We start from the raw sequence: 24829 nt of genomic DNA on the forward strand, positions 1-24829 counted from the left end.
AAAACAACTGGTTTCTTGAACTTTTCTAAATTTAATATGCATTAGGTTTCTATTGACATCATCATAGGTGTCTGTATATGTAAGTTTGTACACACATACTCTAAAATGTACTAATAAATTAAATGTAGATGAAGGAACAAATATGTTTGAGTTGTCACAGCAAAAAGACAAAATGTCATGTGAGCAGTTTCTTTTTCTTTATAAAGGGTCCATTGCATTGGAATCTGTAGAAAACTAGAATCTATTTCTGTTATTAAATGAAGTTATAGTGCTTAGATATAATTGGCACTTAAACTTCCAAGTGTGAAGACATTCCAGCTCTAAGAAATTATGCAAGATGGACTTAAAGGAGCTGGAAATGGTCTTGTATATTGTAGTTGAGTTAGAAGAAGAGAGTTTTACCACTGTATTCTTACCAGAGGTAACTGGAAGGACAAATAAGGTCTTAGAATTTGAGCAGTAACATGAAAGGTGCTAAAAGATTTGCTTAGAGCATATTAGAATCAGTTTACTCTCAGGAGTTTAAGCTAGTAACATACTTTAACATCACAAACCTGCAAAAACTGAGAAAGGTGAATTAATATTCTTAGGGCTTTAATTTCTTAAATGGATTAGAATATGTAACTTTGAAAATAATGAATCCTTGTGACGTTTTTGTGACTTCTGTTTTTCTTCTTTACTTTCCAACTGACCAGAAATGTGCTGAAACGGACACTTTAGAGGGGGGCAAGAGATACAAGGTAAGTCCTGCATCTTAAAAGAATTAAAATTTTCTAAATCCATTTTGTAAATAAAGCTATTTTTTTAGTGAGAAGTGTATCCCTTTAAATTTTCCTGGTTTTATAATCCTGTTAAAATGGCAGGTTTTCCAAGAGATATGTTCCTATACAGACAGAAATTTGGGGATATGTAGTACCTGTGTTACATGAACTAAGAGCAAGTTTCTGTGATAATATGCTTTGGCATTTGATACAAGTCATTTTTTATTACCTCTTAGAATTTTGAGTTAAATATTTGTATGCTGATTAAACAATATTTTCTCTTTTTAAAGGACTGTCATGCTTGCAAGCCTTCAGAGGTTATATTAGGCTTTTTCCAAATGCGAATAGTTTTGCTATTGGTAGGTAAAACTTTGGCCTATGGAGCATTTTGTTTGTTTGTTTTTCTGCAGTGATTCAGGCTCGTCCCAGCACTTGCAAAGGGCCACCAGACCCAGTGTGGTTTAGTTAAATCAGTCCTGGCAGAGATGAGGAAACTTCTGTTTCAGAGGGAGTAACCAAGGAGTTTAATGGCTGCTGATAGTGCTGTCTCAGGAGGTATTAGGGAGGGAGATCAAGCAGCTCAGTAAAACAAGGAATTTAGATTATTTCAACTAAAACATTCTCAGTTTTGGAACTGTGTGCCTGTGTTGTTCTGCTGGTCCCCAAACAGTGACAATTCTGATCCTGCTCCTCCCTCCCCATCTCTTGTATGGGAAAAAGGGCTTTGCTGGGGGGGTGAGAGAGGTTGCCTGATTTTCAGGGTAACTGAGACAGAGCACCAAGCTTAAAGTCTCCTTGATAATTTCTACTGAGGCCCCCTTAGATGGACCAGAGCATTGGTTCCACCTCTACAGAAGAAGCCAGACACTGCACATGACTTTCATGGCTAAGAACTGCTCCAGAGACTGGAAGGACAGCAAGACATACAAAACTGGGTATACACAGAAGGTGGTTTGTATCTGGAGCATTGATGTATTCCAACAAACCCCAGAACTGTGGTGTAAGGCAAAGAAAGAGCAACTGGATACACCTGCAGAGAGGGGAGCTTCCTTTAACCTGAAGGCAAGGTGTGTGGAGGGTTGTGTTCGGGCTGCACAAAGAGCAGAGCAGGTTGGTTAGACTTGGCAAACCAGTTCCCTTGGTGTGCTGGGTTAGTAAATCTACAACCTTCTTTCTGACTGGGAGTGTATCTGCTGCTCTCCTAGCAGAGTGCCCAAAAAAAGAGATCAACACCTGAAATTAGGCCTATTTGCACTTGACAGCCATGAATGTTTCATGTTTGCTTCTTGAAATGAAACTGTTCCATGCTGCACTGCGGACAGGGAACCGGTATTCCTGGCCTGGTTTAAGCCTTTTTACCACCTGAAGTTCAAGAGCCAAAATTGCATTGTATTAGTTATGGCATACAACATTTCCAAACTTTCCTTCTGTGGTGAAGATTGATGGCTTCTGTAAAACTGCTCCTTGTGGTTGTTGAGGCTCTGTCGAAGCCACAGCCACAAAAATCTTCCATATCCTGAAACTCCAAAGCAAATGCACGTTACAGAATTTATTTAAGTATTCACATTCCTGTTATTAAATCCAGATGTTAATGTAACAGTTTTGCACTTGTGCAATAAACTGGGTCTCTGATTGTTGACTCAGTAGACAGTATTTTAAGATTTCATATTTGGGTACTTGGCTAAAGCCATTAATTAAATGTTTGAAGACGGGCTTCAAGCTGGGCAGAATGCCAAGAGCAACAAAGTGAGAGAGAAGTCACAGTTAAACTGATTTTTGATCTTCACACTAACTAGTGAAACACCAATGAACAAAACACTAAAAATAAAGACAAAAAGAAAACACGCTGCTTTTCTACCCTTCTAAGACTGAATTTGTGAGATGATTAGCCCTAGTTTATATACCTATATATATATATACACACACACACGTTTTTGTTCCCACATTTTGTTTCTAATACTAGAAGCCTGCTGGAAGCTGGGGAACAGTTGCTAAAAATGTGAATAAAAATTCTAGAGACATTAAAATTAGTGTGCCAGTCATTCTTTACTCTAAATGTAAAAGAGGTAGCTCATAAAAATTCAGCAGAGAAACTCATTAAAATGAGTTCAGGTTGTTAGTGTATTCCAGTAAAGTCCAGTTAATACCCATAAATGGTTCTTATATTTCATGAGTGGCAACTTTTTCAGTATTTCCTATAGAAAAAAATAAATAGAAGAGACGTAGAATTCCAGCTACTGGCATTCTGACTAACTTTAAAAATGAAGATGTATTGCTTGGTAAAGTTGCAATCCAGCAAAGCTTTAAGCATGTGTTTCTGAGACTAAATGGGGTGCACAAAGTTGAACACATGCTTAAAGCTCGTCAGGATTTAGAGCCACATGTCAGCAAAGCTTTAGGAAAGGAATAGTTGTGATGTAACATAAGCAGGGAAACGGGTGTGTAACTGTGTCTGGGGGGGTCTCCTCACACCACAGTGCCACAGATGCAATTCTGTGTGTGAGCAATCCCTTACACAGAGGTGTTCAGAGTGAATTATGGTATCCCTGTCTTTATGTTCATTATGGTTGGTCTGAATTGCACCATTTCTGCATTATTTTAGGAGGTTTTGAGTGGAGTAATAAATCTCCCTGAACTATTTTTGAGTGTAGTTTTTCATTATGATATGTCACTTAGGATGTTATTTTTTAGGATATTCACTTTAAAAAATATCATTTTAAACGTATTTTTCTATGGAAAGTACAGCTCAAGACAGGTACCCAAGAAGAAATGCCTCAGTGTTTTGCTGATGATTTCCAGTATGTAACTTGTACTCTTTGTACAGCCATACTCTGTATAAATATCCTTAGTGTGTTTGTTTATAAGGTTTTTGTTAAAGCCTTGTAACCTGTGTGAATTAGGAAATAGCTTAAAAAATCCTTTTTTTTAATCAGCTCTTGATACCATTTAGTACTGATGTGTCAGAGTTGCTCTTATTCAGATCAGTAATATTTTTGAGTGGCTGTATGCTTGTTCACACATTTTCCTCTCATAGTTCTGCCTGTGCTCACTTCACATCCAACAGAGAGCAATACATTTATGCACACTCCTAGTAAGAAAATTCTGAAAATAGATAAATTCAGACTGTCTTTGATTTAGTATGACTGTGCAGCAGCCTTTGCTGTGCAGCTGGAGGCCAAATGGACAGTGAAGCTGTGTGTTTGCAGGTCAGCTCTCCTTTTTAAGTTATTCACTTCTACAAAGTGGGGTGTTTTGAGAAAAAATTGCAGAATTTAATGCTTGTCCTCAGAGGAGCACGTGAATGTACTGATGTAGGTATTTTTGCAAACCTAGTTTCAGGTAAGAAATCCAAATCTTAGATACAATTTGCAAGTAGTGAAAGTGCTGATAATACTTTATCTCACTAATAGCAAGGATTTGCTCCAAAGGCAAAGGTAATCAGTTAACAGTCATTCCTTTGGGACTTGCTGTTATTTCTTTACAAATTTCCAATGTTTCTGTAGTTTGGCTCATGTGTTTTAGGTAAGTACTGAGAGCTGTTACAACACACAACTTCACAACTGTGTGTGAAGCTCCAGAAAAGACAAAACCTCACCATTTTCTCCTTAATGTGTTCAACAGTAATTTCATTTGCAGTGTCTGTTGAGCAGGAGGATTTCAGTTCACAGTTTATGAGGGTAGAGCTCACTGGCTGTGTTTCTAGTAAATACTTAATTCAAGAGAAGTTACTGCTTTATGTTGCAGTCTTTATTATTTCTGAATTTGTGTGGGTTATTTACAGTAATGTTTGTTTATTTTAATGTCAAATAATACAGCAGCACTTGCATAGGAAGTACTGAGCAAATGCTGTCAGTGTTTGCAAAATATAAACCATCTTTATGGGGATTATAAATCTTCCAATGTGAATCAAGCCTTAAATAATTCACTCTACAGCTGTAGATGGTTTCAACCAACTTTCTTTGCTTCTGTGAATAACAGTGTAATTTGTGATTTTTGGAATGAGAACCTCCCTCCTCTGCCAGATGTTCCACCCTTCCTCTGTTCTGCCAGTTGAACCATTTGATGGCTCTTTCACCAGGTCCTGTAGAATGTGCCTGATTTTAAAAGCTGGGCACGCAGAGTTAGGAAAACAGAAAGGTGGAGTCTCTGGGAAAGGGTGAAATGCAGATGGTTTCAACCTATTCCAACCCACAGTTCATCTTTCTCTGCTTTGAGAATGCTCTGAGCAGGAGCAGGGGGGGAATGTGGAGCCCAACCAGCCACTGGACATGGAGTGTGGACAGAACACGGGCAGGTGCTGCCCTTCAATGCAGACTAACCACAGTGAGACTCCTGGACACAGACATGGCTCAAAATTCTACTGTTTCTCAAATATCTGGGGCAGGTGGAGCCAGAAGGTATTTCAAAAGATACAGTTCCATAAGCATCTCTCATCTGCCTGGGGGTTCTTGGCATCCGTAGTAGACTTCTGAAAGCCTGATCCAAGCCTTATCCTGGCTGGCTGAGGAACATGGTCAAGAGGCGAAAAGGCTATCAGGGAAGGATGGTATACAGAGCATTTTTGATGGGTAAGGTGGAAGCTGAGTTGAGAGGTGATTTAGTGATACATGGAGGATAGAAACAAATTGAGAGTTCAGGGAGAGGAATCAGGAATGGTACTAAAGTTGTGTGGGGAAGAAAGGAACTATGATCTGATCTAGAAAAGGAATTATGAAAAAAACGCAAGAGCAAAAGAAACCTGGACTGTAGTATTTATATCTGACCAGATTATATTTAAGGAATATCTTGTTTTCGTGATTTTCCAACAGAGTTTCTAATCAAGCTTTGTGTTGGTTTTTTTTTTTCTATATTTTGAGTGCTGCTCAAAAATGTATCTTTGAGGAAAGAGTGGGATTGCTTAGGTTTTCCAGCCTGTTTTTACTGATTTATTCATGATTAAAAACGCTGTGTGTTTTAGTGTTAGTAAATAGATCAAAGTGTTTTGAAACGTACCCTAATAAATGACATTGGATAACTGTTAAATGATGGAAATGTTACAGATCAGAAGAGATACTAAAGCAAGATATTTTCTGTTATGCTGCTGAAGACCAGAAATGTCTACTATACAGAAAAAAGTATTATTAGGAGAGAAATTATGGCTCCAAGTGTTTTTAGGCTAATGAGTTCATAAATTGACTGCTACCCTAGTTGTGATGTGTTCAGGAGAAGAAATGTTCAGTAAGAGCTTTTTCATTAGAGTACTGCAGAGGGATAGAAGAGAATATATTGAAAGTATTTCAGCCTATGTTTTAAGGATTTTTTTTTGCATTCTGAAGCTCATGAAGTTTACTCCGTGACTGAAGAACATTTTCAGCTGAGGGCAGAGAATTAATTCAGCCACTTGGTTGTTCTGACAGAACCCTGTATTTAATCTCTCTGCCACTGGACCTAATTTGCCAGTAACTGGTTTAGTTTTGGTAAACCCTTGAAGTAGATGCCCTGTTGGTGTTGTGTTATTATTTTAATCATACATTTATGAACATTATTTTCCTAAATTAATATGATATTTGGAAATAATTGGTAGAATGAATGAAGGTGTTGCAGTCAGGTTTTCTCATTTTTAAGTCTACACTTACGACATTTATATCTTTTAATACATGAGGCCTTTTTCTCTGTTTAATAAATTTCTGTTAAGTGGTTCTTGAGATTTTAAGTATTTCTAAAGGCCATTATGTTTCTTCCTTGATCAGCTTATTCTTGGTTGCTGCCATTTCTGCATAAACAGAGGACTTTTCCCTCTCCTTTATAACTGAGGGAAATGAGAATGATGATTGTTTTTCAAGAGGAAGGTTTACTGGCTTTTTTTTACTTCTATTTGTATTATAAGAAAGATCCCAAGAAATACAGAAATTAGATGTGTTACAGCTGCTAAGTGTAGCAATTTGTGCCCAAATCTGCTGTAAACAATGTTCTATTTCTTATTTATTTATTTTTAAACAAACAGCTTTGTAAGGAATGAAATATTGGAACACAATAGTTTAACAGATAAGACTTCTTTGAAAGTGGCCTTAGGCAACATAAACTCTCCTGACCCAGAGTTTCTGCCCTGTTAGTCTTTAGCTAATTTCAGTATGGAAAATGGAATTCCAGTTCATTTTAGCTTTGGGGATCGTGAGAAATTGGTTCTTAAAGCACCAAGGGCATGGACTGGGGATTATAGCATTAAACTGTTTAGAACATCAGAGTTTTCAGGCAACATACTAATAACATCATTTTTCTGGTTATTTTAGAATATGGGTGTTGATCTGGAGATTAAACTACATTGCTTATAATCTTGGATCTGTATTTATAAAAAAATAATAAGTGATATTCCTTCCTGTGCTCTTACCCTGTTCACAGGGAGTATTAATGTTAGAAGAAATGTGCTTGATTTGAGAAGTTAAAGTTTGGCTTTTGTTTAGTAAAGAGTAATTTCATCTTTAACCAATTTATTTATTTTTGTGTTACAGCCATAATACCATGTATGTGGTGTATCTTCATGCTTAATTTCCAATGTTTAGGAATCTTGGGGTTGATATTTTGTGGTTTGCTGGGGAATTTTTCTTCCTGAATGTCTGTGCTTAAATGCATGGAATTCAGCATTCTTTCAGTATGCAGCTTTGGTGTTTCTATTAAAAAAAAAAAACAAAAACACTTTAATTCTGGGGAAGATCCTGCAAGATGTAAATCTATTACAACTGATGTAATTGCATTCACATTGGGATCTTTTGTCACTGTTGTATCAAAAATCAGGTCTCAATGCAAAGTGGGCTGTAAGCAGGTGAGCAGTGCAGTGTGACACTGTTCTCCCTCCAGGAAAGTGGGAAAACTTTTCTTTCTTCCTGCTTTACCAGGAGGTGTAACTTGGAGGAAGGGGCTCATCCTCCTGCAGCCATGAATCTGAGTAACAGCTGATACAGAAGTGATGAAACAACTGTGCTTTTTAGAGTTTGTAATAGAAAGGAATGCTTTTAAGCCAAGCAATTACACATCTTTGCCCAGTTGCAGAGGCAGCTTTTGCTGGAAGGATGGACCTCACTCTGACCGTAGAATAATGACACATCAGTGGAGAATATTTTATGTGTCTTACAAGAGCTGGCAAGAGCCCAGAGTGGTATTATGGGATTGCCAAAACGTGCTGTCACTGCCCGTGTGTAGTTAAGGGAGGTGAGCAGTTGTACCACAGCACATGTGAGGAGTACACTAATTCAGGGGTGGAGCTGTGAGGCGCCTTTGGGAACTCCAGGAGAGCCTTCAGAATCCAGGGTTGTAGCTCACACAGTGGTTTTGTCTAAGCAGGACAGCAGCACTATAAAAAATCATCTCAGTACTTACCCCACCACTTTTAATTAGCCCTTTATTGTGCTTTTGTTGCTATTCAAAATGTCACATCATCCAGTGTCAAGTGAAGTCCCATGGACTTGTAAACCAGACACGTTCATGGTTTTGGACCAGGCCTCTCTTTTCTTTCTAGTTAAAGGAAACAGAATGGATGAGAAGATTAAATACTTCTAATAACTTTGAAGTAAAACCAGTCATTTGAGACAAATACATGTCGTAAAGCTCTGCCATGATTTTACATGGTGGGTACATGATCAGATATAGGAAACAAAAGAATATTGTAGAACCCTAAGCACTTATAGTGTAAATCAGGTAAAGAGTGCACGGTAAACAGCTGCTGCTCTAGGATGTACAGCAAGTTGATTTTTATCTTTTTTTTAATTAAACATCAATCTGTCACCTTCTAAATTTTTCTTTTGTCCATTAGTGGGTTAAATTTTAAAAGTTTTGCTTTGAGAAGTTAAGAGCAACAAGTTGACTGGTTTCCATGGGAGCTAATTCAAGTTATTGTTTGCATTGTTAATATCTGAAAGTAGATGTGTTGGTGCAAGTCAACATGCAGCAAAAGGTTTGTGAAAGAGAGGTTTTCTAAGTTGTCCTAAGGCTCTGAGTAGGGCCTGCTTAACTGGGAACCACCTGCATGAGTGCACTGAATTTCAGGTCAGATATAATCATTTTGATCTTTTCAAGACCCTCTAAATGGAAGTTGCTAGTAATCTCTAATTATGCTTACCTTATTTTGAATTCATATCTAATTAGTATTTAGTTTATTGCTGAATGTGAATAGTATGTTGAATTCTGTCCAATAGAAGTTGGTTGTGTTTTTTAAGAGAACAGCAAATATTATAATAATAAGGCTTTGCTAGTCTCTCTAACAGTGTACAGAAATAAAAAGAAGCAAAGTATATATTTTTACAGAACTTCCAGTTAAGAGATGTGACTGTGCAAGGCTCCATCCCATTTGTGGCAGGAGGCAAAGAGCAGCACGGTCAGCGGGAAGCAGTCCTGCAGTTCCTTCCTCCTTGACTTCAGTCCTTGTGCTTTCCTTGCTTTGTTCAGTTCAAGGGCTTGGTTTACAGGCAGTAAAATAAACAGAATAGCACCTGCAGCTTAGTCATAATGGGAACATCTCGCAGTAGCCAACAAATGAAATCATGGAGTCGTCCAGCCTTTCCTGAAATGCCTTAACAGCTTTACCAACATTCATTTTTAGAATAGGTCAGTATTTTGGTTATCAAAGGACTCTGAACACATTTGTGAAAGGCTATGATCCAGTTTATTGATAAAAGTTATTAATTGTTGCCTGAACTGTCTGAACACCTCTTGTAAAAAGCTCTGTGTAGGTTCTCTTCCCTTTTTTTCAATAAATACCCACTTGTAGGACATGACACTAAAACATGTAGCAATCCTATGATGTGTTCATATAAATATTTGACCCTTACTCCAGACTTGAGCTATCAAGTGCTTTTATAATACCAAAATGAACACTTGGGTTTAGATTTTTTCATATGTTGTCAACTTCAATCACATAAATAGATTCTGCTGGCTACACTTTATGTTTGCTGGCCACAGAAAATCATGGAGCACATGGGATCTTACTAATTCCTTCCATAAAGTTCTGTCATAGAGCAGAAGAACTGAACTTGCTTTTTGGCAGGTTAATCTGAGTTTATCTTGCAATTATTTGAACACTGCTGCTGAGTGCTCCACATTAAAGCTGATATTAAGGACTTCGGAATTTTTGTTAATTGGAATTCGAGTAAGTTGCTTCTGAAATCTTATGTCACTATGTTTTATTTGTTTTATTGTAAAAAAAATTCTAATTTAAATGTGCAGAGACTTATGAGGATGAGAAACTAGAAGCATCATTTGTTTGCACCCCAGTAATGCACATGGTTTCTTTTTTGTTTGGTTGGTTCCTTTGTTTCTTTGTCTTGCTAAATTTAGGTATTATAAAACTGACCTTGTGTTGCTTCCTAAGCTGACTCCAAATTAATTTGCTGCCAGTGTTAATATGGGCATTTTAATGTAGAATATTAAAGCAAATGTAAAATATTGACAATCAACATCATCTTCATAGACTGAAAAACAGGAATGTCACATTTAGATTTTTCTGACCATTTGCAAATGATATATTTCCATGCACTGTGTGTGCAACATCTAAACAAGATACTACTTTGTTTTACCTTCCTAGTTTAAAGTATTTTCTGTGAAGCTGTTTATTTCAATAGAACTGGTGAGGGTATGTGCTATAGCAGCTTTGTGTTTGTTTAATCCAGTTAATCCAGCTGAATGATTTACACTGGTGTAATATGAGCATTGCTGATTAAGAATATCCACAGAAAAGATGAGACAAAATCAAATTGTGCCTGCTCAAAAGGTGATTAAAAGTAAGAAGTTGTTGAGTTGCAGAGTTAGTTTCATAACTTTCATAACTTTCTTAAAAGAAGATATATTTGAAAAGTTTTATGTAATCAGTGAACAATTTAAACATTTCTTCACCTGAAGGTATTGATTTTGTTTTAGTGATGAATATTGTGCATATTGAACCTTGGCTTGCTTTACTTAAAATATCTGTAAGAAGTGTAGCATCTTGGATAAATTCTATTATTAATTATCATTTTAAAGCCCTTGAAGTGTGAGCACAGAAGATAATTGTAATATTTACAACTCCTTACAACATTTTCATGGACCTTAAGGTATTTAAACACTACGTTTCTCAACATTGCTCAGAGGTTGATCCTTCCCAGTGCAGGGTTATGTGAAGCCCACCTGCTGTTTGCACGGGTTGGTTTGAGAAGGCAGCAGTGTGAGAGAAGAACAGAGAACTCATCTGGCTGGCCCTACAGACCCAGGGAAGGCTGTGGTTTGCCCACGCTCAGGGGAGCTGTGGGAGGCTGTCTTTGTTCCTCACAGCCCCCTCTGTGCTGCTCATTAATGTGCTCTCAGCAGGGCCCGGCTCAGCACCGGGACGGGCCTTTGTTGGGTGTTTTTGCCTGCAGGTGGCACGGGAGAGAATGGATCACCGAGGGTTCTCCTGACTCATCCCCTGCCCCAGTCCACATACCAGTCATTTTCTATACATTACCTAGTTTATGATGTGCATTTGCAAGTGGAGCTTACTTATTTTTCAGACCTCAGTCAGACTTAAAGATCTCCTTCAAAGAATTAGCAAAGAGGATCTCAGTGTAGCACTGTCATTGTGCAAAAGTGTTAAAATGAGTTTCTGGAGGTCTTCTGGTGTCTGCTCAGTGGCATTAATTTAACCAGAGCACACAGTTACCAAATTTAATCAATACGTGATTTAGTAAAAGGGGAAATTTTTCTGCACTACTGACCAGCCCAGTGTGAACTCTTTGTTCCTGGAAGGAGGATGGCATTCCAGGCACTGCTACGATGGGAAGCGTGACAGAACCTCAGCTCTGTCAAATACTTCTGCACATTGTTTTTTAAAGAAATTAATAGTAACAGTGAGTTTTGCATAATGAATAATCCAAGATGATTACTCATGGTTAGTCAGCACTGATATTTCTCATCTTTTTCTGCTTTTGTATAATTACCTCAGTAAAAATAGCTGTATGATTTAAATCCTTGTTGCTTTGTATTTTACCACAGAGATCAACTTAATTAATTAATATCTCAACACTGTATTTTAACTGTAGGATTGCAATTTCTCTTTCAATATAATAATTTAATGTCAGTTTTCGTGTTAGAGTTCCCATACTGTATCCACAATACTTCTAGTGAGAGAGGCTGGATAAGAAGCCAGGTGCAGGAGTTGAAGTGTCACCAGGCTGTCACTACTGAGGCTGCACTCTGGGAAAAGGAACAGCCTTGTACTGTGTGAAGGGGAATCTAAAATGGTTGAATATTCTCAAGATTTTTTTCATTAAAATTGTCTTCTGGTCTTTTAATCCACTGTGAAATACATGAAATTAGAGCAGAAACCTCAACAAAATAAGCATTGTTTGTGCAACAGAGGCAAACGTAATTGGAGACATTTTCTCCAATCAGTGAAATTATAAATGACAAAAATGAAATAGAACAACATATTCAGTTAATTTACTGATAATCTGGATGATTATTAATAGCAAGTACTTTCCATGTCTGTTATTTTTTGTACTCAGTCATAAATTCATCTTCAGTGGTTCTAAGTGCTCTATCAGAAAGTGGATTTGAAAAAAATGAAAAAGAAAAAACAACTAAAAACCTGTTCTGCGCCAGTTCATTGTTAAAATTGCAATGCTAAATGCAAAAGGTTACTTTTTAGGTTTTACATCTTTACTATTTTAAAAGCACCAATATATGACATGGTGCAAAAGACAGGTCAGTGATTTGGAAAAATACCTGTAAGTGGGTTTTAGATACTTTGTAAGTATTGCCAAAGCTTTTTTTTTTAATTACTGTTATTTATCTTTCAGTTTGGTTACTCAGGACCCTTTTTCCTGTAGGAATTTAATAAGATCTCAGCTGTATGATGGGCTGTAAGCCCAGCTGCAATGAAATTGTGCATATATGGGGTGTGTCCACCGACAGAGTACGGGGCATTCCAGAGGTCACAGGAACCTGTGTCCTGGACTGAGGAGCGTTCCTGCCATTGGAGCAGACACCTGGCTTTGGGGTTACTGCAGGAACTGACTGGAGCTGGATTTCCTGCAGCCAGCCCCGGGAGCTGTTCTTTATTTTTGAGTTACCCCTTGCTGATGGGCAGCGTGCCAAGAGGAGTCATCCTCTAGAAACTCTGTGCCCTTTCCTCTCCTCGAAGTGGGTATTTCATCCAGGGCCTGTCTCTGGGAAGTGACTCTCCAAGCTTCCAGTTCCCGGATTGTTCAGGGAGCTGAATGTTCCCGTGTACTTGGAGTGTTTATGTCCAAGCCTGGCTTGCGTTGATCCTGGGAATAGAGGGGGAACTGAGCATTCCAGGGGTCTGACCACGGGAACTGGGCTCCTTTGTTGATGAGAAGGGAAGTTTGCTGAGGGGGTGTCTGTGCTCTGGTGGGACCAGCAGAGCTCTGAATGCAGAGTCCTGGCCCTCTTTTAGGAGAGAGGAATTGCAGGTTGGTCTCAGTGTGACTTGGCACATTATCTCAGGTGCAGGTCCCCAATGCTCACTGCTCACATGGAAGGAAACTGTAACAGTCCCAAAGTGCTTATTGTGATCTCCAGCCCCACTGCACAGATTTCCAGGTCTTTCCAGGCATTGACAGGAAGATTGAAGAGTTTAGTGCAAATGGCCTTCCTTGGCAGCTGTTGGGAACCTGCTGGATCTCCATTTACTTTTGAAGTGTCTTTTTTAGTGTTTAGTGTTTTCTGGCACTTGGAAGAAAAAAAGTAAGAAAACCCAACCACACTCAACATTTTGCAATTCTAGTATTCTCTAAAGACTCTGATGTATTATGAACTGCAAGTTACAGAGTTTTAAATTTTACTGAGTTCTATAAATGTAGAAGCTGATTGCTCGTGTTCCCACCATGATTGTGTAAATCCTGTTCTGGAGCCTGCTGTCTAACCTGGAGGCTGGTAATTCCATTAAATCCTGCCCTGTTTATGGTGCCCCAGGTCCCTTGCAGGTGTGAATGAGGGAGCAGTGCTAAGGTCAGCCATGTGACTTGGCCAGAGTTGCAATGCACTGTGATTCTTGAACTGTTTTTTTCCAGTGGATTTCTAAAGTAAAAGCTGATTTCCTACTTCAGTGTCATCCAGATTTCACAGTTTGTCCTGAATAAAATACCAGTTCTAATGTCTCGAGTAGCAGGGAAGTATGTATTTCCCTCCCTTATAAGATTTTTCTAAGGAAATATACTTTGTCTTTTGAAGATAAAATGTTTAAAAATAAAGGAAGCGTTTGTCTTCAGCAGTTAAGAAGATAGCAACCACCTACAATCTGTGAGAACACTTACATAAGGCTCCTGCATTGTACAGAGCTCTCGTTTGCCAGGGCTGGAACACTGTTTCTGTGTACTTGTCAGAGAAATGTGAACCACAGCCCTCCTTGCAGTGCTGCTGCAGGTTCTATTTTGATAATCTATTCTAAAGGTTAAGTAGGAAAATAATTTTTTTCTAGTTTTCACTGTACTACTCTCAAACGTTTCACTGAATTCCGCATTTTTAAAAAAAATCCCAAACCAAAAAACAACCACCTGAAATCTTTTGGGAATATTGGAACAGTGGAGTATTTTTATTTCAGTTGCCACAAGTAAGTTGGTATTGTGCTTTCCAACAGTTTTTCATACCATATGTAATGATGGTTCATACAACTTAACCTTTAGATTTCTTAGTTTCAAGCAAGGGAGTGGAAACCCCTGAAGTGACAACTAAATTCTGTCAGACCAGCCTTGTACAAAAGGTGCTTTCTTGGGTTGTGCAGAGTAGAATGCTGAAACTTTAATAGTACGGATTTTTTTTAATTGTATTTCTCCTGTACATGTTTTTACTGTTGAGATTCAGTTATGTTATAAATACACTTTGTGTATAGGTCTGCTTAAAGCCAGAGGTTCCATAGATAATGGTTACCATCTGTAAATGCAGATGGCAAATATAAAATAATTCTTCAAGATTGAGGAGGCTTCAAATAAATGAGAAACAGGAGGCAAATTGTTATCTTTAATATAAAATATGATGGTATCATGGTATATTACATTCTAAATCAGAGAGACTTCTCACTTTTGCACATGGTTACTGGATGAAGTCTTTATTGTGCAAGGGTTGATTTTAAACAAGGTGGACTAATGTTTTCTACTACTGGGTTTTGTCTTTGTACTGCTGATGTCCAAACAATCAGTTACATTGGAAATGCCAGAATGGAATATGGCTTTGGAAGACTGAAAAGAATGGGAGATGTTCTGCATATCTTGAGACTCATTTCATGTGGAGTAAATACTGCTGCTCGTAGCACCCACTTGATGAAAAAGCCATTGTACTCATCTTCCTGAGCAGCTAAAATGAACGTGCTGAAAAGCAGTAGTGTGGCAGTGCAGCAGTGTAAAAAGATGTTGTTGACAGAGACATGGCTCGTTTCCTCCCTATTTCTTTGTCTGTTTCTTTGTTTGAAAAGTTATTTAGCAAAATGGTTTTCAAGTTTCCCAATTACTTTGTCAATCAATAAGGAAAACCTTATGCCTAAGACAAACTAGTAATTTCATGGATGCCAAGTTTAGGAGTTCTCTTCAGAAAGCTGAAGAGCTGAATTCTTCTTTAGAGTCTAATTGACCAAGAGAAAGCATCAAATTAATTATTTATATTTTATTATTGCAAGTCTTCAATGTATCATCTTCATAATATTTTTTAGATGTTCTGATCATTGATTCAGTAAGGAGCTGTAAGGATACTGCTTTACAGACATTTTTTCCCTGCTACAAAAAGCCCTTATAAATGTTGTGTGGAGGTGTGTTTTCTTTTTTGGGGGAAGGTCAAGAGAATTTGTTGTTCTAAGCTCAGAAATATTTCCGTAGTTTGATACAGTAGCAGTTCATCAGCAATAACGAAAAGAATGAGAGCAAAATGTGATTTGAGATCTGACTGAGGAATTTGAGGGATTTAGGCTTTCTGGGAATTCTAGAGCATCTTTCATTCTAAGATTATGTAGCAACACTGCAATAGGGTTCCAGTCATAGCAGGAGGGTTGTTCTACTGTTAAAGGATCACTTGGGAAAATATCTGGATTTTTAACAGGAGAAGGTAATTGCAATATCCGAGACTTTACTGTGAACTAGAAACTCTGAAATTAGGGTTAGAGTTCTGCATTGGAGAACTTTGGCTTTAGAGCTTTCCTAATGATGAAGTTCATGTACTGTGTGAAACCACAGTGAAAACTGGGACTTGGGAGTCCCCTGAGCAGAAGAGCAGTTCTGTGTGGAGGGGTGGGCAGGGAATTCCCAGCCAGGCTCCCCAGGGGGGTGAAATCACCTGCTGTGGAGGTTTCAGCCCCTGACAGGATGAGTTCCTGAGCAGGGGGTAACTCCACGGGACTGGAGGATGGACTAAGTGACCTCCAGAAGGTCCCTCTGAGCCTGATTTACTCATGTTCAAGCCACAGATCAGGCTCATTTTATGTGGGAAGTCAGGCTTGTTTTGAATTGTGCTGCAGTGCTGCAATCAATCCCATTGCATTGCATGCCCTCTTCTGAGGGGAATCTGGACAATAAACCCACATTTACGTACATTCCTCAAAGAAACCTTAAGAAGTGGATGTGTAACTAGTCCAGCAGTGTGTTGTAAAGTGATCAGAGTTAAGCTGGTTTAATTTAAAGCATGATATTTCGTTATCTGTCATGGGGAAAATAATTAATCAAGGCTAACGTGCAGCATAACGAGTGTTAAACCTTCAGTGCAAGAAGGTGTTTCTATGAATTTCACATGGATTTGAAAGCACGAATACAGCTCATGTGGCTTAATCTCTTTGAGAACTGACTCCAAGGCAACTTATAGCTAATAAATTGTGGATCAAATGCTGTGAATATGAGCAGATAAGCAGCTAAATTTTCTCTTAAATTCTGCTCTGAAGAAACTTGCTTAGTTAATAATGTACTTAATTTGTATGAGTGAGTGGGAGTTTGAGGAGAGCGTAATGTCAGGAAATCGAGTGAGAGCTGGGTGAATTGTGCTTCTGAAAGCTAAGAACAAAGAAAAAAATCTTGCATAAGAGTAAGTTAATGTGTCTTCATTTAATGTGAAAGCACCAATTGGTAACTTGGGAAAATAATGAAAAATATGCATTTAACCATCATAATTGTTCTGCTGAGGTGTATATATCAAGCAGTACTTGCTTATATTTCTTATTTTTCAATTGACACTTTCAGAACACGATCCTCTACCTCTTTTTCTAGTGTAGGCCATTCTTTGGTGCTCATGATAATTTTTTGTCATCTCTATTTTTTTAGAATATGTAACAGTTGAAATATTTTGAGTCTGGTCATTGAAACTACATTTTAAAAACCTTGGAATACACCCCCCAACACGTGTGGTATTTCTGTGCAGCATACTTGAAGTTTGAAATGGAAGGCTGAGTATGGGCAAGCAGTAGTGTTTCTTATGCAAAAGAATTAAAAATTAACAAACAGTCTAACGATAATATTTCTTCATTTTTATGAATCTTCTTGAATTGGTAATATTGTTCCAGTTTCCAAGAATCCAGGGCTAGACTTCACTGAAGTCCATATTGATTGATTGAAATTTTTATGACTTGATAGTTCTGTGAACTATTAAAAGCCTGCACCAGTAATTCATAGTTCTGTCTGTCCTCACTGTAGATTAAGTACCACATTAATGACAGGAAGGAAAGAAATAATAAATGGGGGGGTTTATTCCACTCTGTATTCTACAATGAGTAGCTAGTGTGCAGTAAAATTCATTGTAAAACATTCATGCCTAAAAGTCTTCCCTGCTGGAGAGATGGAGGAGCAATTAGTTCTAATGTAGTCCTGAGGCAGTGTGAAGTCCTGGATTAATACTGAAGTTGATTTTGGGTACAAAGGAAAGTTGTGCAGTGCTTCAAAGTACTCAAAGCCATTTGTATGTTATCATATATTAATTCAGCATTCTCTGGTATAAGTTACTGAAAAAAGGGATGTTGTGCTGATAAGGGGGCTGTGTCACAGGGTTGGGCACAGGAGATCCTGGGTGTCCACAGTGGAGTTGCTGTGTCAGGTGAGCAGGGACACTGGCCTGCTCCTCAGAACCAGGCCACTGTTCAGTTGCCTGTCAATACTTTGCTTAACTCTGTTTTTGCAAACCCGTAGTATCTGTGGAGAATCAGTAAATAACGTCCCTATAATTCTAAGGTTGAATTTTGTGTGCGAAGGCAGCGACCAAATCCCAAACCCGAACCGAAAAACGCACCAATGTGATTTACGTTTGTTACTCAAGTGCAGTGTGATTAAGAGTGCCCTTGTTTTCCCAGAGTGCAGAGCATTGCCCAGCATGGATCACCTGGGGCCCGTGGATGCCGAGGAGGACTCGGGGCCCCCTCCCCGGCTGGCCCCCAGCCCGCACAGCGAGGCCGTGGCGCACGAGTTCCGGGAGCTGTCGCTGCAGCCCAGCCAGTGCCTGCCCCCCCTCACCGAGCGCAAGAATGGTGAGTGCAGAGCCCCAGCTGCTGTGGCCACAGCTGCTCGGGAAGGGTTGGGGTCACCTGGGGCACTGTCAGACAAAACAAGACCATTATCCAGAAACGGGGTTTTTTCTGCAAAAGTAATACAGAACTGATGCTTCACGTTGTATCCCACAAAGCTCGGTTCAATATTATATGCTGAAAACAAACCCCAAACATAATATATATAAAATTTTATGTGTTTGGGGTCCTGGGTGGGTTTTGGGGGTCCAGGGGGAGTTTAAAGGCCTCAGGGTAGTTTTTTTGGGGTCCCAGATGGATTTTGGGGTCCCTGGATGCATTTTGGAGGGTCCGGGGGGGAGGGTCTCAAAGCCCCCCCAGATGCCCCCCAGGAGCTGGTGCAGGACAGAGGACTTTGAGGGGGTCCCTGGTGGGGATTTGTGGGGTCCCTCTGGCTTTAGGGGGAGTCCTTGCAGCTTGTGGAGTACTGGATGGGTTTTGAGGGTCCTGGGGTGGGTTCTCGGGTTATTAATTTATTTATTATTAATTTATTTAATTTCTGTTTATTTATTTTATAATTATAATATTATAATATGATCATATATAATTTTATATTTAGAATTATATATATGTGTGTGTGTAGATATACCTCTGGAAAACTTCTTTTTTCCTAATTGCCTGTAAAACCACAATGGATAACAGGGGTATCTGTGTCATATATCATGTGTTGAGTTTAAATAAGTCAAACCTCCAGAGCAGCCAAACTGTCGCTCAGCTGATTAAGGGATTTTGGCTGATTTGGTTAAAAGTAATTTTTTTTTTGTGGAAGTCAGAAGAAATTTCGTATAAAAGCAAAATTTGAATGTGATGGTTTCATATTAAAAGTACCTTTAATAATTACTCTTTGTTTTTACTTTTTACGAAAAACTGGATTTCTGCAGGAGTATTTTATCATGTCGCTATTTTATAAATTCTATGAGCATAAGAGATTTCAGTACCCAGAAATACACTTAATAAAAAGGGGGTTTTTTGGTTGGATATTTTTGTGCAGGAAGCATTGTGCTTACTGGGAGCTTTGGTAGTGATCCTTTAAACCTTTTGTTTACTGGAGTGAGTCTTTTGGCAGTATTCCAGCAGCAGGCTGAGCAATTCCAGTGTTACTCTGCACAGTGTTGTTAAGCTGACTTGCACAAGTTAGTAGAGAAACTGTGTTTCCAGCTTTTCCAATGACACTGGAAGGGTGGGAGGCTTGTGCTTTGGTTTTGTTTAGCATGGAGGGTAACAGAAGTGTGGTGAAGTGGCAGGTGTGTGCCTGGTGAGCCAAGAGTCACCAGAGATGACACTCCCTTCTCCTTTTGTACACTGTGCTCCTGTTCCCTGCCCTGTGCCCCCAGAGATCCCAGTCACAGAGCAGAGGAGCTGTGAGAGTCCAGGGGAGCAGAGCTGGTGGGTCTGGTGCAGATTCTCACGGTTGAGCTGAAGCTCCACTGGAACTGATGCCCCTCGAGTTCACAAAGGAACACTTACATGCTGTGCCAACTCTGTTGAAGAGGTTTTAACTTCCAGCAGAAGATCAACAACAAAACAGTTGGAGTGCATTAAGGTCTTAAGCTTTTCCAGTCATTTATTACATGAGGTGTTTACTCCCTGAATAAAGACAAATGGATGATTTTGGTGGTGGATATTGTATGTTGGTCTTCTGAACTGTCACAATTTTAAGGTTCTTTTTCATTTGAGGTGGTTTCAAGTTAATGGCTGTGGGCAATACTGGCTTAGTAAAGAAACTAATTTCAGTTTCTCATTAGTCTGCATCTTCCTGGATAATTAGGCAACACATGCAGTGCAACCCTGTGCCCTGTGTATTGCAGCATTTTGTCTTGCCTGTTTTCTGGAGCCCAACTCTTATTCCACTTGCTGAAAAGCAGCAAAAGTTACCATTTTGTGGGTTCTGCTTTTCACAGTTGTCACCTCCTGCGTGGACACAGAGATGTGTCTGTGATTCTGGCAGTCTCATGACAGCCATGGGTGTACAGTCCCCGTCTGTCATGTGAGCAGTTGGGGTGCTCACAGAAAGGGAATTTGGGAAACAGGCTCCCATTTGCATCCCTGCCTGGAGGATGCTGGGTTGTGGACTGTATGTGCTGTGTCCTTAGGAAGGACAGCTTGGGGGAGGAGAAGAGTGACACAGATGAGGCTCTTTGGGAGCACGAGGGAGAAAACTGGTGACTGAGTGTTGCTGGGTTGGGCTGCAGTGGAGGAAGAGTGCCAAGAGTGGCAGGCAGTGTGGCACAGCTGAAGTACCAGTCAGAACAATGTGCTGCCCACACACTGTGCCACAGCTTCACGAGCTTCTGTCTGAGAGCCAGGAGGTGGCAAGGGAGGGAAGGATCCGCTGTCTGCTGCTGACAGCAGGAGGGTGGATGGGAATGATGCTGCCTGCAGCTTTCCAACCTTCTGTGTCAGAGCCAAAGGATGGAAAGAGATTGCACATGGAGATACCATCAAAAAAAGGAAGCAGTGCATGAGCAAAGGTTTTTGCATGTTGAGTTAGTACCTTTGCAGAATTGGTGAGCGTGCCACTTTGGCTGGTAGAGGGAGGTGTGAAGGTCTGGGTTATTTTGTTATTTCAAGGTACCTGTAAAATGGAAAGGTCTTAGCTTGTGTTTTACAGCAACCTCTCTTGGCTCTCTGGTGGCTTCCTTGACTGTCTCACTGTGCCAGGATCTCCTTGTGGCAGTGGCTACTAGTTTCTGAAAGAGAGACCTGTGAGCTGCTCCTGTGCAGTTGTCATCCCTGGATGGGAGCCTGGTTATATTGCTGTACTGGGCAGGTAACAGGCTGGCTCCTCCCAGGTCCTGACTGACCTACAGCACTCTGGGGATGGCTGCAGCTCTGCATCTTGGCTGTAAACCTTCTCACGTGGTGACTGTGCCTGTTCTCTGTCCTCTGCCTGGTGTGGAGAAACCCTGTTGTTCCAGGCAGTGGCAACTGAGAAGGGTCTGCTTCTCCAGACTCAGAACCAGAGCAGGTCTGGGATTGCCTTCTGGTCCTGTGTGGGATTGTGTATCTTGTAGTGGAGGAGGGTGGAGAAGGGGGTGCTGAGCCTCCCATGGCTCACTGGTGGCTGGCAGCTGCTATAATTGAGCTAATTACAGCAGAATTGAGCTAATCAATAAGAGAGCCAAGAGTCTTCCTGGATATTTTGTTGGGGAAAAAAGCCTTGGGACAATGAATGCCTTAAAGTAAAAACAAGACTGGTAAAGTCTCGATTAGAAGTTATCCCAAAGAAAGTTCCTCTGGCTGCATAATAACAGGGACACCCCTGCACAGAGACCCTGAGGCACTGAAGGTCAGAGGAGAGTGGCAGCTTCCTGTGGAGCCCGAGAGCTTGTGGGGAACTGTAGAGAATTCAGGGGAAGATGGAACACAGACACCAAAAAAACCCATCACAAACCAAAATAAAAACAAATACTCCACATGGTGTATATTGGGTCCTCCCGAGGGACCAGTCGAGTCAGCTGGGAGACAAGACAGTTCTTAAAATAACTGAATGAGATCCACATCACACTTAACCTAATGATAGTACTTAAATAAATTTGATGATCCAAGGGAATTTTTCTGGCATCTAAAAGAGTCCTGGTATATTAGTTTGCCTGTTATCTCTTATCTTCCGCTCCCTCAGTATGTAGCACTGTTAATATGCATTCTTGGCATAGTTTTATGGCTTCTGGACAAATTCTTAATCCTCTGTGCAGTTAGTAGATTTGAACTGCAAGTTTGATATTAGGGAATCAAGTGGGATTTGGGACATTCTCCTTGCATCCGTGCAGGACAGGTTTTTCTCCTCTTCTTTAAGATCAGCTATAAGGTGTGTTTTTTTCCTCTCATAATGATACAAAGGTAGGTTACTGTGCTTAGAATTTATTTTCTTGAGAGAGCTGGGAGAGGGACTGTAGAAAAGATGGCTAGAGTGGGAAGACTAGAGAACAACAAATGGAAAACTTAGTTCTGATTAAAGTAGTAGATTGGCACAGATGATAATTGGAAATGTCATCTTAAATTCAGCAGTTTCATAGTCACTAAGCTGAAAGCAGTGAGAGCTGGGAAGCAGCACACAGATATTTTGATTAACTACACCACCCCCCAAGTACAGCAAACCAGCCAAAAAAACCCAACAAAACCAAACCTCAGTGTAAGTATATTCTGAAAGACCTATCTAGATAGAGAAGTACACAACTTATATAAGTTTACAATAGAACTGTGTGTGCCTATATATAGTGTAGTGTATAAATAATGTGTGTGTGTAGAATGGTTGCCCAAGGAGGTTGTGGAATCTCCATCCATGGAGATGTAAAAAATCTTGACAGGGCAGTGTCCCGAGCAGCCTGTCCAGCTGACCCTGCTCCAGCAGGGGTTGGGCCAGGTGATGTCAAGAGGTTGCTTCCAACCTCTTGCTTTCAACCTGCTTCAAGGTTTTAATAGTCCTTGAAATGTCCAATGCAAGTAGTCTACTAAAAAATCCTTTGTAAGAACACACAGTATATTACAATTAATATATATTTGTCTCTGTGTTTTGTGGGTTTTTTGGGAAGTTTGGTTTTGGGTATCTGTAGGAAAAACAAATGTGTTTTAATGTGTGGACTCTTTTGGTCTCCTGTAAATGTGAATGTTGTCCTGTCCTATAGGAGATGAGAGTGCAAACGGAGTAGGTACTGATTTCCCAGTAAGCCTGTCTTTGTCATTGGTACTGCCAGTTCCCACAATCCTAGCATTCCCAGGGCATCAGTCAGTGTCTACAAGGAACAATTTTCAAATATTAAAGCATGTGAAAAGACATACAAGCCAAAACTCAGAGATCTCTAGGGACTGTGACCTCTTAAATGGAATATATTCTGACATTTTCACAGGCTACATGAAAGAATTCCAGCAGGGTCATTCCATTTGGTAAACTTCTAAACAAACATTCCATCATTTTAGTTTGATTTATAGATATTATTTTTTTAATTATCTGCTTATTGTGAAGAGATTAACATGGGAGACATGACCTGTGACAGACTCAATTTAAGGCATCTGGTATATATGAAAAGATCCTGTTTGAGAGCTTGGCGTTTGAGTGATTACAGGAGATACAGAAAGTATGTTTTCCTTTAAAGAGATCACTTGATCAAAATGTCTGATTCTGACCTTTTTTCCTTGAAATTCCTTGTGCATAACTAAATGCATAGCTAGAAAAGAATGTTAATTTTTAAATTCCACTGTATAATTGTTTCAAATTGTTAGAACTAAGTTGTCCTTGCAAATGTTATTGTTGAAGTGTCAGCTTGTGATGGAGCCACTACAAGAAGGTAACACAATGGAAACACAACTGGTAAATGGTGTGAGTACTTTTATATGCACCTTTTGCAAATCATGGTGGATGACTAAATACTGCCCTTTAAAGAATTTATATGTGTGCAGTTAAATGTATATAGGTATAGTAAAACATATATAAAATACATATTTTAATGCATTTTATATATACACTTTAAAAATCCTTATTAATTTAGATGTGTATATGTGCGAGACCAAATGGAAGGTGGCTTTCATTTAAGGAGTGAGCTCTGCCAACATATGTCCTCCCCTAAAAGGAATTTGTGTGGGTTTTAGTGGGAGAAGTAGAACATGCAGACTTATAAATTTGACATCACTATAAGTGTTTGGAATTTTTCTGGGAAGAGTGACTGAGGTAGATGATGACCATAATTTGGGTTGTTTGGGTCTCTGTTACAATAATGGGGGAGAATATAGGCAGAACAAAACCCCTTGAGTTAACAATTTGAGGTAACAGTCTCACTGTTTAAAGAATTAATAGAATAAATAATAATAATGAATGTATATAATATAATAATCAATATTTTAGTTTGTGTAGTCAGTGCACTATTTTCCCATGTGAAGAAACCTACACCATGATCAAGGACTAGATTATCCTAACACAGTATAAAGGACCAAGGACTCCATCACGGTGTAGGTAAAGCCAAGGTGAAAGAGGTATTTGAGTAATTAAGCTTTTATTCCCACTGTAAAATGTTACTGTGGTAGTGAAAGAGTTTAAATCCCTAAGGGGATTCTGTTTGGTTTTGTTTTTCTTTTTAATGGGATTGCAAGGCAATGAGCTCCATATGATGAGAAGAGTTGGAATGTACTGTTAAAGCAGTTGTTGCTTAGTTACTTCATGTTTAATGAGGCTGGGAAGTGGCTCCCAGTGATCTCACTCAGCACAGCGCCGATACTGGCGGAGATAACGGGGCTGTTCTCAGGGCACACAGGCACCGGCAAGGGGAAGATGCTGCTGCGTTTTTTCCTCCTGGACTTTGGGGGTTTGCTGAAAGTCTGTTAGACACTTCACTTTTTAAATGACACTTTTCCCATAAGCTGAAGATTTGCAGAACACTTAAGTCTGTGTTGGAGAAGAATGGGAGCAACAAACAGTGATGACCTTAGATGAAAAGCAGAGGTTTATGAAAAACTGCAATACAGTGCAGTTACTGGATCCTGCTTTATGGAGCTGACAGGGATGTTCCATTCTGAGGCCCTTTTTCTGCCTTTCACCCGCTTGTATACAATATATACAAGTTAAATAAACTGAAATTCAAATGAGAGGTACTTGCATCTGAAGGTGATG

At 39.5% G+C, this 24829-nt stretch overlaps 1 protein-coding gene and 1 long non-coding RNA gene across 8 annotated transcripts in view; one reads left to right on the forward strand and one right to left on the reverse strand.

Moving 5' to 3' along the window:
• The window catches only part of MRTFB (myocardin related transcription factor B), a 71670-nt gene that overhangs the window by 1903 nt on the left and 44938 nt on the right, over nucleotides 1–24829 (forward strand). For 4 of the 6 annotated variants that reach the window (XM_027654851.1, XM_027654856.1, XM_027654857.1 and 1 more), the window contains exons 2-4: nucleotides 696–740; nucleotides 1052–1120; nucleotides 18019–18192. In XM_027654851.1, coding sequence (XP_027510652.1) covers nucleotides 18039–18192 — 154 coding nt within the window. In that variant the 5' untranslated portion in view covers nucleotides 696–740; nucleotides 1052–1120; nucleotides 18019–18038. The remainder of the gene's footprint in view (nucleotides 1–695; nucleotides 741–1051; nucleotides 1121–18018; nucleotides 18193–24829) is intronic. The other 2 variants (XM_027654852.1, XM_027654854.1) reach the window with 1 other exon arrangement.
• The window catches only part of LOC113952598, a 38380-nt gene continuing 15381 nt past the window's right edge, over nucleotides 1831–24829 (reverse strand). The window contains exons 2-3 of one of the 2 annotated variants that reach the window (XR_003529601.1): nucleotides 8115–8249; nucleotides 1831–2277 (exon numbers count right to left, since the gene is read on the reverse strand). This is a non-coding gene — a long non-coding RNA (uncharacterized LOC113952598). Of the gene's footprint in view, nucleotides 2284–8114; nucleotides 8250–24829 lie in introns of both variants that reach the window. The other variant, XR_003529600.1, reaches the window with a different exon arrangement.

The sequence above is a fragment of the Corapipo altera genome, unplaced genomic scaffold, assembly GCF_003945725.1.
Source record: "Corapipo altera isolate COAL_440 unplaced genomic scaffold, ASM394572v1 98, whole genome shotgun sequence".
Taxonomy (NCBI): Eukaryota; Metazoa; Chordata; class Aves; order Passeriformes; family Pipridae; genus Corapipo; species Corapipo altera.